General features: G+C 39.4%; 1 protein-coding gene across 5 annotated transcripts in view; it reads left to right on the forward strand.

The window, feature by feature from the left end:
* Window positions 1-18,459, forward strand: part of NBEA (neurobeachin) — a 673,234-nt gene extending 654,775 nt beyond the window's left edge. For all 5 annotated transcript variants that reach the window (XM_049646794.1, XM_049646795.1, XM_049646797.1 and 2 more), the window contains 5 exons: window positions 103-273; window positions 11,563-11,664; window positions 13,578-13,774; window positions 14,554-14,705; window positions 16,741-18,459. In XM_049646794.1, coding sequence (XP_049502751.1) covers window positions 103-273; window positions 11,563-11,664; window positions 13,578-13,774; window positions 14,554-14,705; window positions 16,741-16,831 — 713 coding nt within the window. In that variant the 3' untranslated portion in view covers window positions 16,832-18,459. The remainder of the gene's footprint in view (window positions 1-102; window positions 274-11,562; window positions 11,665-13,577; window positions 13,775-14,553; window positions 14,706-16,740) is intronic.
* The last annotated feature ends 294 nt before the right edge of the window (window positions 18,460-18,753 follow it).

Below are 18,753 nucleotides of genomic sequence, written 5' to 3' on the forward strand. Positions count from 1 at the left end.
TTTACAGATTCCCTTTTCACAAATCTAGTAAAATAAAGTTAAGCTTATTACCATTTAAAGGAAAATAGCAAATGAATTAAACCCACCCTTTCTGTGTTTTAGGGAAATTAACTCAGATTGTGTTTGGCCACTGGGACGTGGTCACGTGCTTGGCCAGGTCGGAGTCATACATAGGCGGGGACTGCTACATTGTTTCTGGGTCTCGAGATGCTACCCTACTTCTCTGGTACTGGAGTGGGCGACACCATATCATAGGGGACAACCCGAACAGCAGTGAGTATTTGTCTAGAAGCGTCCCCTCAGACAATACATTTATTTAAACATACTTTGCCTTTTTTATTTTTCTAACAGCTTTTCCTGGGGTTGTGAGACTTTTAAAAAAGGAGAGCTTTACGTAGCAAAAATGTTTCTTAGAATGTCACTATGTTCAAAGTACAAACAAGGGCAACCACTGTAACCTTCAACCTGGGAAAAGTCCCAGGTCCCCTCACATTGGCCCTCTCTTTGGCAGCCCATCCCCAATCTCCCAATGTCTTTATCCTTCAGAAATCTCTTTCAGTGTCACCTGGTCCATTAAACTTCTTATAACTGCTCTCAACTGAATATATTCTCTCCCTTCTCTGAATTTCCTCAGAGTGCCTCAGTGAGGACACTTCTTACTTTCTACCACACAGTTGAGTAAATATCTCTGTTTCTTCATTTAACAGTGATTGAGTACTCCCTTCAGATTAGGCATTGGGAAGGCAAAAACTGAAGGAGACAATTTCTTTGTGATGATTCCTGAGTATTCTTTATTCACCAGCGCTCCCTAAAATATCCTATAGGAAAAGAATGGGGGGGGGGGGACTCCAGAGTAAAATAATTTTAGAAAACTCTGCATATACTCTTATTCTCTAGGTAAGTTCTGAAAGTCTTACACAAATAAATGTCGAAATTTGTTTAACCCACTCTGCTCCTGGCAGAATAGTTATTATTCTTTGGAACTGCTGTTTTGAGGAAACACTGAAATGGACTATGAGTCTCTCTCTTTCCATTCTCAGTCTCTGGTTCCTGGCAAAGTGACACACATAATGTTTTTTTCAATAAGTATTGTTAAACGGAGAACTAGATATTGAAGGAAGATGGCGACTCAGGAGGACGCTGGGCCCACCTCGTCCGGCTGATCACTTAGATTCCACCCACATCTGCCTAAATGGAGAACTAGATAAGAGATTGCCTAGAAATAGTCACTGTTTTTAATTACCAAGGTTTCAATAGTTTCAATGCAAATATTTCCTATAAAACAGAGAATGGCTTCTGGAAAGCGTTGATGATGTCTGGTGCTTAAACCAGGGTGATTCTAATTGTAATTCATACATTGGTCACAGCTTAAAGAATACTCCGAAACCAACTGAAACATGAGCTTGGGTCATATGTACAACAAGACAGAGATAAGAATTTTCCGGGGATGCTGTGTACCTGCCACTGAAATATTCTAAGAGCAGATGAGAAGTGCACGAGATGCTGTGTTCCAGCCACGTGGCTGGAGCCTAGCTGAGGATGAAAGCCCAGTTGTACAATCTGTCCACCTTGCCAGTCCCACCCACCCCCCGACTCTTACACATTTTGACAGGAATATTGCAAAAATAGGAAACGGCTTTTCATTGCTAGGAGCCAAGGCCTATCATAGTAGAGAAGAAAATAGAGAAATATATAGAAATATATACATATGAATGAAGATAGTGGGAGATGAACTAGAGGACCAAATGTTACATGGGGTTTTATTCGTGCTGCCCACAGCTGGAGCTGAAGAACAGTAGATGAAGAAACTCAAGGGTACCATGGAATCATGTTTCTTAGCATAGATACCAAATAAGAGAGAGTGTGTGCGTCTTACGTATCAGCCTCTGCTTTAAGTTGTGAACTGAGATGTGATGCTGGTTTGAGAGAAAAAACACTCAGCGTTGCGTGCTTTCCAACCAGCGCAAATAATTAGCTACCATGTCTACGTTATAACAAATATACTCTAAATACTAAAAAATTAACCTCCTTATTTATTCTTTTCTATAATATCCCTTAAAAAAACAGAAACTTCATTTTTAGCCGAATTCTAGTGTGTGTGCCCGTGTGTGTATGTGCGTATAAGACATTTGATCTACCATTGGTGGCTTTCTTATTCTCAAGCATTGTACGTTATCACACGTATTCTATCCGAATTCATTTTTTCATATTTATACATCTCCTTTATTTTCATAGTAGTGTAGCATTCATTAGAAAAGTTGAATTAAGTAGCAGGCCCGTGTGGTACCTTCCATCTGTATTGATAAAAATTATAAGTTTTTAAATTCAAAAATATTTTTAAGAAACGAAATAGTGCTTTTTATTTTAAGTTTACTTTGAGAGAGAGAGAGCTCAGGCACGCGCAAGTGGGGTAGAAGCAGAGAGAGGAGGGAAATGGAGAAAGAATCCTAAGCACGCTCCGTGCTGTCGGTGCAGAGACTGATACGGGACTCCATCCACGAACTGCGAGATCATGACCTGAGCTGAAGTCAACAGTCAGATCCTTAACCAGATGAGCCACCCAGGTGCCCCCAGAGTAGTGTTTTAAATTTCTTTCAATAAATCTTCAAAATGAAGCTCAGAAATGATGAAAATGATATTTCCAAAAAGAGGATTTATTTCTTAAAAGCTCCCATCTGGTAGCCAAGATAAGATATTTTATATATTGCACTGCTATGAGGTAAAGAGTTTTAATGTTAAATTATAGTAATTATCTGTGTTAGCTACTTTACTTTATGTTATCTTCTGATGATCTTTTAAGCCAAAAGATAATTAACAATTGCTGTAGCTTTGGTCCCTCAGTTATCAAGAAAAATTAAATATAGTAATATTTAGACTGTTTAAAGTTCCTTACAATGGGAGCTTTCTAAATGAAAATATTTATATTAATCCTTAAGAACAAAACTGTGAACATTGTATTTGTTAAAATGCAGCATTTTATTTAAGCTTTCAATAAAGACAAGATTATCCTTAAGGAATTAAGGATATTATCAAAGTATATTATTTATTATTGCCTCCATTTATAAGAATTTATTTTTGATCAAAACTATTGTCATCATTATGAACATAAACCACTTCCTAAAACCCACCCTGTCAAAACTTGCTTGGACATTTAATATGGACATATATCATAAGGCTTTATTTCATCCATCATCCTTAATGTAAGGTGAAAAATTGCTCTTCTAGAATAAACAGCATGATCACCTGAAGTGTTCGTCAAGCAACAAGCATGTACGGAGTGCCTCCTGGGTGCTAGTCCTGCCTTAGCAGCTGAGAATGCCGGGTAGTCAAAGTCTCTGACCTGTGGTTTACAAAAACCTATATTGTACTAATCTCCAAACTGCTTTTTCTGCTTGAACGTACTAAACACATAGAGTATTTCTTACACGGATCATAAATTGCCATCAGATAATAATGTTTGGTCTTATACTATGAAATGTTTAGTCTTCCACCTGGGGGACAAATTGATAATTATGTAAAAACTAGTATCAGCTTCTTACCCTATGAATAATTGTAATAGTAAAAAAAGATTAATAATTGGTCATATTTTGTACTTGATTGACTTGACCGATTTATGACTTTACCTAATCTGTTAAAACAGCCAACTTAGCAGCACATATATGCATGACTAGAGAGACCACATATATTGGTCCAGCCACTGTTTGTAAAGGCAGCCTCTGCACACACAGAACTGACGGTCACATCAGGGATCAGCCGTGGGTGTTGACATAAACATAGTCCTTGCCATCAGAAAACTCACAGCACGAAAGGAAAGGATTTTTTGTTTCTGTCCCAGTTTAATCTATTCTAGCCACCAATTCACAGGTCAGAGAACCAGGCCGTATGTGTTTTCTATCTTATAATGCATTGCTACTCAAGACGAAAAAGCTCGTTATGTCTAAATTCATATTAAAGTGTGTGACACAATGCCCTTCGTTTTTGAGGGTTGTATATATTAACCTAGACTTGAAGGGGGAAGTCCTAGTGTGAAACATAATATCCCAGTAGCTGTTAGAATCCCGGGATTGGTCGTAGTAAGGACATTGAATTGCTTTGTATGTCAGAGGCCGAATCAGATGTATATTCAGCACCACATAAAATGATAGGATCCATTTACTCACTTTCTCAAGATTAATTCAAGTGGCTCTCTAATATATTTATGTCTCTTTCGCATTGTCTGTAGTCTTTTTTAATGGGTGGCTCTGTTGCTACCACAGAGAAAATATTTCTAATGTTTGTGGATTTCTTAGGTAGGTGCAGAAAGAGTTTTATGGTTTCATTGTGTCAAATATATTATCGTGACTAATTCAGACGTCTCAGAAATAGTCTTTTCCTAATTATTTTCATAGTTTTAATGAATTTTCCACAAAGACCATGAAAATTTGTACACAGATTATTACAAAGAGTTTCAGACCATAAAAGAAATAGGCAGATGCTGCGTAACATAGGTTACAGTTGAATTATGGTTGTTTTATTATATATTTTATAATACTAATATCTAGTGTTATTCTTGCAAACTTGTGACTTTGAACATAGAAAATTTTCTTGGAGATTTGAATAGGGCCCTGACTAGATAACGAATTGCAGAGATGTGAGGGACAGATGCTTTCATCTGAAACACTCTTTTGCACAAATTCTGAAACTAATTTGGAAGTGATAAAAATTAATTTGCGCACTTTAATTGGAAGCAGCCTACTGCATGAAAGAAAGGAGAGCAGAGCAGGCAATTTGTGCTAAAAGCTGATTGAATTTTTTGTCAGGTAGGTATCTTGGACTTGGCCGCTTATCCTCCCGAGCCCCTCTTTGCAATATATTACAACCCATCTCTGACTGGTGTTCTTTAAAAGGATCAATGCTATTCCTGTTGAATCCCTGGAGCCCAAAATTTCATTGATCTTGGGACTTGACATTTCTCATTACGTGCCGTAGCTTCCAACAAGATAGTCACAAGAGGGGCAAGTCAACATTGTTGTCTCTTCAACAGACACTTAAAATACACTGGGACCTCAGCTCTAAATCCAATTTGCTTTCAAATTGTGTGGCTTTAGTGTTTATACCACATATGAGGTGCTCTGTAGAGAGTTTGCCGATACATACATATGACATTTTTAAAAATCACAGCAATAGGAAACTTTGCAAGAGAATTTACTGCTCATCTTTTCAAATCCCATCTACAAATATTCATTGAGTAATATACATAAGACGTTAGTATGCCTTTACGATTTCACTTTTTAAAAACAAGTCTTTTAGCTCATATATAAGCATTATGCAGACTGAAACGAGAAGCCCATTGAAAAGGAGACTCCAGCTGTGCACACATCCCTTCCCTGGGCTCCCATTGTGTGAGCTTCAGCTCTGGACACTGACCCTCCTGCCAGCCACAACCTGTCACTAAACATCTGCCAAATCGTATCCCTCTCTTTGTTTGCATCCAGCCTTCTTTGAATATGGCTACTCTGGTGCCCAGCTCCATGACCACCACTAGCCAGTGGTATTGTACCAGGCGAAAGCGTGCACAAAGAACGGTCCAGAGATTTTTAACATCTGTGTATCTTTGCCGCACTTCTCAGAGCAAGGGACCTTATCTAGGGCTTATTAAATGTATTAGAGGGAAGAGTTATATGTGAACAATCTCTAACTCCTAGGACTTTCAAAACTGATGTCCATAGTGTAACTTCCTTTTCTCAGCCTCCTATCCCCTTAGCCTACCATTGGGACACTTTGTGGGGTTTGTGACTAAGAAGGGGACTGACTTGCCACTTGGTCTCTGCCTTGCCTTGCCTTGCCTTGTCTCCCCTCCCCTCCCCTCCCCTCCCCTCCCCTTCCCTTCCCTCCCCTTCCTCTCCTCTCCTCTCCTTTCCTTTCCTTTCCTTTCCTTTCCTTTCCTTTCCTTCCCTGGAACTGAGGCTGTGAGGCTCTTTGGCTTGGGTCAAAAGCAATATATATTAAAACACACACACACACACATACACACACACACACACACACACACACACGAGTAACTAATACGATCTCTTGGTCAGAGAGCTTCAGATCTGCACCAGGAGGCAGTGGGGGTGTCTCTGGGCATTATGCAAAGCTCTACTCCCTTGGATTATACTGTTGACTATTTGGGGAAGGTAATGGCAGGATACTAATGTGCCTTGACCTGGATACAGGGTCAGGACTTAAAGGGAAGAGATTTGCCCTGCCACAGCAGGGCTCAGAAGTGGTCTGTGTCATCTCTGCAGGACAAGAAGAACTTAGAATGAATGAATAAACAGGTGCATATCTATCTTCTATTTTTCAGTGAATATGTAATAAAATGAAACCATATCGTGGGATGTTTTCCAACCCAGGTGATGTTTTTTATGTGGGTCACCCTTTGGCCTGTGGAAAATGTGGGCCCAGCCATTTTTGGTACTTGGGCCAGACCTCTGCAAGTGGCTGTGAGGACACTCTCCGTAAGGGACTCCTCATGGGCACAGTTCTTCTGAGCGATCCTGACAATTGCCTAACAATTTTTTTGAATAAACCTTGAAATCAGGTAGCGATTAAAATGCCTCTTCTGGGGTTTCACGTCTATTTCATGTAGGCATAAACATGAACGAAAATACCTTTTCCCATGACCTAACGACGGTTGTAGATAAAATCAGGTCATACATCATCAAGACGTTCGCCTTCTGACTCCAGTAGAACCGTGCTGAGGATCATAGATTGTAGAAACTCTGCTGTTTTTGTTTAGCTCTTGATTCAGAAGGACCAAAGCTTCCCCCTGCATACTAGTCGCCCCACAAATAAGGCTTAAAATAATAAGAACCATGAGTATCTTTACTTTGATCATTTCTCTAAAAGCAGAGACCATCTCACTGAAAAAGTTCTCCTCGTCAGTTCCACGTGAATAACAGCATCTAATAACTTTGTACTGTTTTCATCATCCATTTTGGAAAATATTGAAATGGCTTTTGCTTAATAATGAGATGGAATCTGTTTATAATAAGCCTTTTGTATTTGGACTTTCCAAATACTTGTCTATAAGCAATGTCAAAGTCGGCATGTTTGTTCTTTATGATCCACAGCAATTCCGTCACACAAGAGCTCTTCTGTTTGAGGAAATGCTGGGGGATGAGGGCGATGGTGTTGTGGTCCTGGGATGGGGGGGGCTCACCTGCGCCTTCCCCCTCCCTGTGCACGGGCCCTTTCACCCCCAGCTACATCCATCAATTGTGATGTGACAGTGACAGAATATTCCCAAGATTTTGAATGATTGTTGGGGTGTGTGACATCTGTCCCTGGCAGTGAAATGTCCCTGGCAGGAAAATATGCTTTTTCCCCCTGATGCAGGTTTCTCAATTCAAAACCCCCTGCATAATATTTTCTTTTCTTTTCTCTGTTTTAAATCGGGAAATAATGCTTTCAGAGGCCCTAAACAATATCCCCTAATAGTTCTGTTCCACACTTTATTCAAATGATCTGGGGAGATTGTCACGAAAAAAAATTTTTTTTAACTTTCTAAATCAGATGCAAACTTTTGAAAACCTTATTTCCTAATAGAAAATATATTATATACATAAAGAATAGTTTTATACATGTTTTTCAATTCCCTGCAAGAGAAGTAGATTGCTTTTTACTTTTTTCTGTAGCATATAAGGGAAAAGTTTAGAAAATTCTTTACTTTATGCAAATTTTATTAAGCATATAATTTCAGGATTTTTCATTTGACCAGTCTCTCGCAAGACAAAATAATCACTTAGAAAAATTAAGGGTAGGGTCACCTGGGTGGCTCAGTCGGTCGAACTTCTCGTTCTTGATTTCAGCTCAGGTCATGATCCCAGGGTCATGGGGTCGAACTCCACTTCAGACTCCACATGTGGAGTCTGCTTAGGACTCTCTCTCTCTCCCTCTCTCTGCCCCTTCTTCCCCACTCGCACACATGCATGTGAGCTCTCTCCAAATAAATAAACCTTTAAAAAGAAAAGAAAAATTAAGGGTGATATTACACAGAAAGTGTTACTTCTCATTTTACCAAGGAACTCAGGGCCTCTTTGAAGCATAATTTTATAAATATGTTTCAGACAAATCTGGGACTGCTGGCAAATATAAATCGACACTTTGCCAATATTGAAACACATTATAGCAATGTACATAAACTTAGAATAAGATGACACGCTCTCTGGGACTACCATCCCCCTCCTCCCATACTCCATCAAAGAGATGCCTCAAAAGCAAAATGGAAACTGATGGATCTGAGAAAGCTCACATGAAACTGAGCAGTTCCTGGAGAGACAGAAGATGGGTAGGTCTGAAGGAGGAGGTCTTGGCAAACCAGAGGGAAGAGCGTTGTGTGTCTTGCAGGGTAAGGTGTCTTAGTTACGCTCTTTCCTCCCAGAATTTTCCCAGACCCATTGTTGCCTTCCCTCTGGTCGCAGTGGGGCATAGAATTGGACAACCAGTGTGGCTTCTCAGTGCCACGGGCCACATCAGTGCCAAACAAGGGGCTTTCAGGAGGCAGGCACAATTCCCAGGCCTTGAACATTCACTTCCCCCATCCTGCCCCCTCCACAATGAGGGCCAGGCATGGCAGCCCAGGAGACAACCCTCAGAGCAGTGTCAACCCCAAAGCACAGGGTGGCTCTCTAAGAGACAAGAATTGGGTGCAAGGGGCGCAGGGCACGCCATCCAGAATAGGATTTACAGAGAAAAACAGGCCAGTATGCAAGGAACTCAAGCACCATTTAAAAGAAGATCACAGGGGCACCTGGGTGGTTCAGCGGGTTGAGCATCCGACTTCGGCCCAGGTCATGATCTCACGGTTTGTGGGTTCGAGCCCCACGTCGGGCTCTGTGCTCAGAGCCTGGAGCCTGCTTCAGATTCTGTGTCTCCCTCTCTCTCTGCCCCTCCCTCACTCATGCTATGTCTCTCTCTGCCTCTTAAAAGTGAATAAACGTTTAAAAAAATGTTTTAGTAAAAAATAAAATAAAAAATCACAAACTCAATAACCGGGTGAGGCAGAATGAACAGAAGAGAAAAATAAACAGAACTTTTAAGATACAACTTTTAAAATAAACAGTCTAAAAGAGAGGACCAAACTTACTAGTAATGTTCTATATTTCTTAAGCTAGGAGGTGACTACAAATGAATGTATTTCATTCTTTTAATTTCATGCATGTGCTATAAATATTTATATGTAATTGATTTCTTTGAATTATTTATTTCTAAAAACAAAGGAAGATCAGGACACTTTGTGGGAGCTACCAACTTGAAAAGAATTTGTGACCCTGGAAAAAAAAATTAATTAATCTACAGAAGTGTTCATCAAACTTGAATGTTACACTGATCCTTTTTAAAGAGAACAAAATTGTTATTAACGCCAAAAAACAAAAACAAAATGAAACGAAAATAACCTCTGGCTTTGAGAAATGTGTTCTAGGACCCCACAAACGAGTCTGAGAAACATTGACTTAATCAGTTCATCTTAAGTTTTAAAACATATGTAAATTTTAAATTGCCACAGCATAGATGTTAGACAGCAAAAAAGAGATTTCATCTTTATAACTGATGAAAAAATATTTTTAGAGTATCAGTGTGCCTGGGTGACTCAGTCGGTTAAGCATCTGACTCTAGATTTTGGCTCAGGTCATGATCTCACATTCCCTGGGTTCAAGCCTCGTGTTGGGCTCCACACTGACAGTGCAGAGCCTGCTCAGGATTCTCTCTCTCCCTCTCTCTCTCAGAATAAATAAATAAATTTTAAATAAATAAACATATGTGTGTGTGTGTGTGTGTGTGTGTGTGTATCATCAAATTATAAACCTGAAGTTTAAAATTTTTCATAGAACTTTATACTCCCAAGAAAATATCCACAGACCTCAGGGTACAGGGACCCTAGTTTGAGAAATACCAAGAATTCTGGAAGAGTTGCAGTTACACGACCGAGTTCCAACATGCCTTTTCAAGGAGAAAAAGTAATGGTCAATAATACTGATAGCTTAAGATGAAATATACATAAAGAGTATAAAAAAATAATAATAATATAATAAACTCTTTGCTAAGATGATACTGTAGAATAAACTAAACAACACAGCCAGCTAAGCCAATGTCAGACAATAGGAGTCAGCTAGAACTGTTTAAAAATTAAGACAGAAAGAAATGGGCAACATAACACATTAATAAGTGTGATGTTAATGAAAAATGGAAATACCGGGGTGTTACAAGGCATTGATAAATATTTGTTGAATCTGATTCAGTGGTTCAAGTCCAAATTGTATTGTTCCTAAGTATTTCGCATCCTGCTTTCTGATCGCCCCACCTTCAGCAGAATTTCACTTCGGTGAATCTTTTAGGCCTTCACATATGCCCAAGGCGACCAGCACTGGCTTTCTTTTCCCATCCACCAAACAGAACCACTCAGAGCCCTACCCATTCACCTTCCACAGTGCCTCTGTGACTTTCTGTTGTTTCCTTTTCCTTCACATGTCTGCACCCAAGCCTGTAGAGACCCCTCATTTCTGTCCCAAACTGGCTTCTCCAATCGGTTTGCCCCCATATGACAATGTTGGGCATAATGCCCTCTCAACTTTGCTGACCCTTCTCACACAGTCTTTGTGCAGGTTACTCACCAGATAGTCTGATATTCTCTTCCCAAGGAGATCTTTTGATCCCTTTTGTACTCTGCGAACACAATCTGTTCTTCTCCACACTTGGCATTGTCGAGTGCCTCCACTGGAAAGCCTGGGAAAGGCCAGGGTTGTTTGATGAGTTGTCAAGAGTTTCAGGGTATGCCTTATGCCTCCTCTTTATACTCCCAGCTCCTAGTCTCCTTAGAGAATGCCTTTCACTTAAAAGTCATCCATTTAATGTTTGTGAAAGCACTTAGCAGTGAAAATGCTTATGGCACGTAATGCAGTTGGACTTTTAGCTAGGTTTGACTTTATTAAGTCAAGTGGAAACTTAAGATGATCATCTCTTTTTTTTTTTTTTTCTTTACTACTTACCTCTCACCTCAGAATCAAAGCATGTCAACCTGTTTTGCTGGAGATTTTAGGGAAAATTTTTAAATGCGTAAAGGCATGGGTTTCAAAATTAGACAGCTTCAACACTTACTAGCTGTATGAACTTGTGCAGATTGAATAACCTTGCAGAGCCTTAGGTTTCTAGCCATAAAATAAGTATAATAAGTGTACCTACCTCCTATGAATATTGCCATCACCAAATGAGATAATGCATATAAATACCTTGGCAGCCTTGGTGTGTTTCCTAACAATAGGAAGAAAAGAATAGCTGTCACCACTGTCATAATGTTGTAAGCCCATCACATTTATTAACTTATTTAGGCATCTGAACAACCCATGTAGTAGTTTTATAGAAGTAGTAGGTTACAGATGAGGAAACAGTAGAGAGGTTAAGCAACCAGCTCATGGTTACACAGCTAGTAAATGCCCATAATAGATGTTCATGGTTATTATTGTAAATGTTTGACGTAGTGGTGTAGCTCTTCGTTTCTGCCATTGGTCGTAGTAACCCACTGCTGCTGTTTCCTTGCAGGTGACTATCCTGCCCCAAGAGCTGTCCTCACAGGCCATGACCATGAAGTTGTCTGTGTTTCTGTCTGTGCAGAACTTGGACTTGTTATCAGTGGTGCTAAAGGTCAGAAGGCATTTCTTTTGTTTTAAGTCTTTAAAAACTACTACTTTCTCAAGTTAACCATGATTTATGATTTATTTCCTTTAGGAAATAGACATTGCCCTGTATAGACAATGTAATCCCTAGGTTCATTGCAACTATTTTGTTTTATTATTACTTACTAGTACTAATATCAAATATATATGAAATTTTATGTAGTATTTTGTGGTCACCAGCACTCTAGCCAGAACCCTGGTAAATTCAACTGCAACACATCCCTATGATGCAGCCATTAAAAATAACCTATAAAAGATGGGGGAAGATATTCATGATGCCGTGGGGCCCTGAGGGAAGTCAGGTTGCTTATCAGACATGGCCCTGGACCCCCCTCCCTCCAGAAGCCCCTTCCTTCATCAGGCCCGGGACTGTGTTGAGGTCGATGGGAAAGGAAACATGATTACTTGGAGTTTTTGACTTTTGCTGAAAGAAGCGTTGTTTCAAGAAAAGTTAGGAAACCTGGATTCTAATTCTGGATCAGACACCAATTCACTGTGAGAGGCTCTGGGGCAGGAAGGAGCCTAACGCTCAGGAAAAACTTCAAGAAAACCAGAGGGGCCGAGTAGATGCTGTCTCAGCGGAGTTAGAGAGAAGGCTGGCAGGCCGGGGACCAGTGGCACAAGAACTTGCGATGTTCCTCTTATTTTGAGTGTAGTGGGAACTCACTGGAGATTTTTAAGCAAGGTTGATCGTATTTGGTTTTCAGGAGCTTATCCTGGCTGCTTTGTGGAGAATAGATGTAATGTCTGAAGGTAGCGACAGTGTTTTTCACTTTTGTATGTAAGAGTAAATAACCCTATGGACACATAGGATATTTTCAATAAATGTCTTTTTAACTAAAAAATAAGTAACGATAAGTGTAATATTATCCTATCCTGTAAAGTGAAAGGAAAAAAAAAAGGAAAAGGAAAATACAGACACATGGTAGGTATAGAAGAAAACATTAATTTTGTATAGGTGATGGGTGATATTAGAGATGATTGCTGTTTTCTTTTTCTTTCTAATTTTCTGTCTTTTCTGCCATGCACATCTATTTAGTAAAAATTTAGGTATAGCTTTACAATGCCACTTGTTTGACTCCCACCTACTGGAGTCAGTTGAAAAATATAATTCATTAGCTGTCTTTATGAGTTTTTTTTTTTTTTTTGATTGGGAGACAGGTAATACCAAGCTATATTAACCAGTTATTTTTATGAACTTGACTAGTGAAATTTTTATCTTATCAACACAATTTCTACCAGGAGGAAGGAAAAAAAAATTGGAGCAAAATAAGTCAGCCCCCCTACTATTTTTATTCTCTCACTTCACTATTCACATTTAAAGACAAAAAGTGGTTTTACACTCTGAATCACTTGTTTTACAGTCTGAATCACTTGATTAGTTATCTTAACTTTGCCTTTCACATTTTATGTATGAATTGTAGAAAAGGTGAAACTCATTATGATAGGAACGTATTTATGTGGTATAATGTTAAAGTTTTGATGAAACTAAAGAAAATTAGCAGTTGTGTGGATAATTCTAAACTTTGAAGAAACATTTCTAAAATTGCATTAAGAGAAAACTTTGGGACATACAGTGTTTTAATCTCACATTATCTATGGACTGTATCCTTTTTTAAGAATATTATCTCAGGTAGAAGAAGACCAAGTATTTCCCTAGATGAAAAGTTGAGAAGGTCAGCTCAGAAGACACAGCTCCCTGTGTTTGTTCTGTTTAAATATAACATCAGCGCCTGGCTCCCGCCAGCGTACCTCTTTTCTTTTCTGCCTCCTTCCACAAATCTGAGTGTATGTACCCAGGTAGGGTCAGTGTGTTTGTAAGAACCCATAGGTGACTAGTCATTATGAGTGACTCTGGCCGTTGATATCCTCCTTCTGCAGAGGGTCCTTGCCTTGTCCACACCATCACTGGAGATTTGTTGCGAGCCCTTGAAGGACCAGAGAACTGCTTGTTCCCGCGCTTGATTTCCGTCTCTAGTGAAGGCCACTGTATCATATACTATGAACGAGGACGATTCAGCAATTTCAGCATTAATGGGAAACTTTTGGCTCAGATGGAGATCAATGATTCAACACGGGTAGGTCTGCATGTTCGGTGCTAAACAGGGACTGAAGCCATCAGATTGAAGATCGACTATCTCACATTAAGTGATCCATAATACAGTTTCTCTGGTATCCAGATAAAGAAATGTGTGGTGGTTTTAAAAGCAGGTAAATTCATGTAGATTGATGCTTTGAACAAACCCAAAGTTCATTTAGTCCCAAGTAGGTAACTCTGTGAATTTGATTTTAGAGATGACAGCTTTTGTTTGATGAGGGTCAGACCCTTAAGGAGATTTTTCTTCAGCTCTTTTGTAAGCAGTGCTACACCCCTGACATTAAAAGTGAGTTTATTGTCAAAGAATCTTATCTTCAGAACCCTAGACCAAAAGTACATGTACCAGATTGCCCTTCGCTCATAAGTGAATTGTAATTGTTGGTTTATCATTATTAAAAGCTGTTTTGAAATGATGCCTCTGCCATTTGTTCTGAAAGTCTTGACATTGTTGATATTCAGACTTAACAGAACATCATGTTACTTAATTCTCAAGTTCTTCCCCGATTAGATTGATAATATTCTCTTTGGGACGTCTGTTATTTTGTAACCTTAATTGGTTTTAATAAGATCCTTTGTTTATGTAAGAACTCTGATGAATTCCACATTGGAAATTTTGTAGACTGCACTTGAGAAAACTTGGGCAAATGGCTAAAAGTAGAAAATAATTATGAGGGAACTGAATTGAGTGCTTTTCAGTAATGACGATTGACCATCTGGGAAAATCTGAGAGAAATGGCTGCTTTTCTGCCTTTTCTGAAGGCCATTCTCCTGAGTAGCGATGGCCAGAACCTGGTGACCGGAGGGGACAATGGTGTGGTGGAGGTCTGGCAGGCCTGTGACTTCAAGCAGCTGTACATTTACCCTGGATGTGATGCTGGCATTAGAGCAATGGACTTATCCCATGACCAGAGGTGAGCCACATGAAGGAGAAATGTAATCACTTGAGAACTGTCCTTGAAAGTCCTGTACCTTCTACCAAGGGTGAAATGTGCTGTGAATAAGTCTCCAGCATCCAGATGGAAGAAAGGCTAGCACAGAAAAGGGTGAATTGAGGAGGGTAGTAAATGCTCTAGGAAAGGATTCCTGTAAGATGAAAACAGAGGAAGAGAATAAGGCGGGGGGAAGAAAGGAAGGAATGGGTCAGAGGGAGAACAGGCACATCAGACACTGCCCAAAACAGGACTGTTCCCACTAACGTCCCTGCTCGAAGATCCTCACTTAGTCTCAGGGTCCACAGGCTTCCCTTCTGGAAAGCAGAGACACGTGTGTTTCAGCAGAGGTGCGTTTCAGCTCGAGTCATACTTGTAGCTAGCAGTTCCCAGCAGAATGCTCAGTGTAGACCAGAGCTGGCCTGTTTTAAAAAGATACAAAACAGGGCACCTGTCAGTTAGGCATCCGACTCTTCATTTCTGCTCATGAATTCACACTGAGCACAGAGTCTGCTCGGGAATCTCTCTCCCCCTCTCTCTGCCCTCCCCTGTTCATGAACTTGGGTGCTCTCTCTCTCAAAATAAATAAACATTTAAAAAAGAATAACAGGGGCACCTGGGTGGCTCAATCAGTTAAGTATCTGACTCCGGCTCAGGTCATGATCTCACAGCTCATGAGTTGGAGCCCTGCATCGGGCTCTGTGCTGACAGCTCAGAGCCTGGAACCTGCTTCGGGTTCTGTGTCTCCCTCTCTCTCTGCCCCTCCCCCGCTCGCACTCTGTCTCTGTCTCTCTCAAGAATAAATAAACATTTAAAAAAAAAAAGAATTGGTATGGGAATTAATTAATTTGATTTTCCATGGTTCCTCAGTTGGCAACAGGATTTTACTGTTTCCTAAAATTCACCTTGGGGTTTATTATAAAGTGAAAAGAATATTTAGAATATCGTACATTTAAAATTTTTTAAACTCGATAATCTTAATGTGGTATGTAATTTCTCTCTTATTTTTGCTGTATATTTAACAGAAATAAGAAAAGCTTACTAGCCAAAATTTTCAACCATCTGTGTATTCTTTATAAAATATTGTTTTCAAAATGTTATAAATATTAAAGCATATATAACAAGTTTAACAAAGCATCACACAATCTAGTAAAATGGTACTGACGTCATCAGGAAAAACAACGCAATTTGATTCAGTTTGGGGGAGGGATATTTGATGTGCAGAAAGCAAAATTAAGCAGGCGATCATTAGAGTATTCCAAAATGCTGTCGTCCATACTCATGAGTAAATGGGAATGCTTTATTGTGTACTTATGTGTACATACATGAGTGTTTCTAAAGTTTTTGAAATAAGGTACTTGAAATTGTGTTAAGTAGTTTAAGTGTTCTCCCCGGCGTCCTTAGTCGCTCATGTATTCGTGTAGCAAACATCTGCTACTATCGTCATCGACTGAGCACTACCAGATAATCATAATTGTATATGAGGGAAGCGGGGACAACCCAACAGAAGAGGGAAGGGATCAACTTTTCCTGAGGGTGAGGGGGCAGGAAAGGCTTTATTCAGGGGGCACCGGGAGAGGGGGTAGATGGGAGCACTGCAAGGTCACAGTAGTGCCAGGGGGCTCCAAAGAGGAGCGAAGAAAGATACTAACAAAGTTTCTATTTCTATTTTAATTTCATCCCTAATTTCAATTCTGTTTGCCTTTTATAATGTCCCTGGAAAGTGAGAACAGCAACACGTGCATGTAAGCCATGTACACACATTGAAGATGCACACCCAGAGCGTTTATCTGATGAACTGTCCAATCAAAAGCTAAGCAGTTCAGGTCTGGCAGTTCAGGTGTGAGCAGGAGAGATTCAGCTTCTCTCAGGAGAACCAAGAATAGGTTGTAACCCTCTCTCAGTGAACACAAAACCAAGACTTGGTGAACTTAGAGACCATGATACCATCTACTGCAAAGCAGCAACCACATCAGTGATTTCATATCGCTCTTAACCACCATCTCTGCTTTTCCAGGACTCTGATCACTGGCATGGCTTCTGGGAGCATCGTAGCTTTTAATATAGATTTTAACCGGTGGCATTATGAGCATCAGAACAGATACTGAAGACAAGTGAAGAACCAAAAGCCAAGTTAAAGCTGAGAGCACAAGTGCTGCATGGAAAGGCAATATCTCTGGTGGGAAAAAACTCGTCTACATCGACCTCCGTTTGTGCATTCCATCACACCCAGCAATAGCTGTACATTGTAGTCAGCAGCCATTTTACTTTGTGTGTTTTTTCACGACTGAACACCAGCTGCTACCAAGCAAGCTTATATCATGTAAATTATATGAATTAGGAGATGTTTTGGTAATTATTTCATATATTGTTGTTTATTGAGAAAAGGTAGTAGGACGCTTCACAAGAGACTTTTGACAATTCTGAGGAACCTTGTGTCCAGTTGTTACAAAGTTTAAGCTTTGAACCTAACCTGCATCCCATTTCCAGCCTCTTTTCAAGCTGAGAAAAAAAAAAAAAAAAACACGTTTGATACTTTGTACATCAGATGCATCTTATTTAAAGGGATACTTTTGTAAAAGTAAAACCTTGTATAAAGAACAAAACGTTTCTTAATTTTATTGTGGAGTTACAACTTGCATGTTCTTTAATCCTGATGTCTCGATGGAACAGGTGCATTCAGACTATGAAACAGAAAGATCCGTCCAAGGACACAGCTTGTACGAAAGGGTTGAATTTGGGCTCAAACAGTAATTTTTGACATTTTCACCAAAATATGGTTTGCACTTTTTAATCTAAATTCATCCCTTCTAAGTGAAATTTGCTCATAAAGCATTTGGATACTAAGCCATTATTTGCCATTTTTGCTACTTTAGACACAGAAAATTCAGCCCTACCCTTCATAATTTGAAGACACAGCAGAAAGGGGGCTTAGGGATGAGGTCTCGGTTTTTCTTGTATAAATAGAAGTCACGCCCATTAGTTCCATAGTAATGACTTCCCAACTCCTGGACATCTCTTCCAGACTCATCCTGCTGGCTTAGTGTGTGTACATTAGGGGAGGAGAATCTGATGCTAACTATTTTTGGATTTTTTTTCTCTTTGGTTCTTGAATAGCTTAGTTTCTTTAATAACAAGCCAGACTTTATTATAACAATAACTGAGGCTATTCTTTTAGGTTCTTGTGAAATTCTCACCTAAAGCCACATTCTTAGCCTAAGGCACTTCATCTTTTATGATATAAGATGATGGGTGTCAAATGATTTTCCATACATTGTACTGATCAAGTTATACACCCAGGGGTATATACACTTTATTCATGTTTCTTCTTTGTATATTTGGTGACTGTATCGTCATAGATGTACATATTGTGTCGGTAGGGCTATGAGGCATGTTACAGGAATGTGATTTTCTCAGAATTTACACTCACTTGCAGTCATTTATTTAAAAAGATAAAACAAGATAATGGGTTCTTTGTATTGGCACTTTGCACCAGAAACATATCATTATTTATTGATGTGATTACTTATTTGTCATCCACCTTGTATTAGTAAGTTTTAGCACTGAATTCCTTCTTCATTGTTGTTTGTATTTATGAGATTCTGAAATTCTGGGGAATCAGCGTAATGATTAAGTTATTCATCACCAGGCTGTAAGCAATATCTTGAGTTTGTAGCTTAGAATTGGGAGGATACTGAACATCTGGGAGACAAGTTCATTTCATCTTGAGATCATGGTGAAATATTTTGGATATATAAATTCCTTAAGCTATTGTAACCATGTTTTATTGCAAAGATGTAAAATATGCCAGATGTGTGTGAGTTGGAAATCAAAAAAAAGAAAAATAAAATATGCAAAGAATTCACCGATTGTTTCACATTTCATTGGACACTTCACCAACACGCATTCATTATGTTGTCATACAAGTTTAAGAAATCAACATCACCTCATATAAAGGCCCGTGGCATCTAAAAACATGAAATAGGGTCCTAATGAGGTTCCGTAATTTGCTGATACACGAGCTGCTCTG

The sequence above is a fragment of the Panthera uncia genome, assembly GCF_023721935.1.
Source record: "Panthera uncia isolate 11264 chromosome A1 unlocalized genomic scaffold, Puncia_PCG_1.0 HiC_scaffold_16, whole genome shotgun sequence".
Lineage (NCBI taxonomy): Eukaryota > Metazoa > Chordata > Mammalia > Carnivora > Felidae > Panthera > Panthera uncia.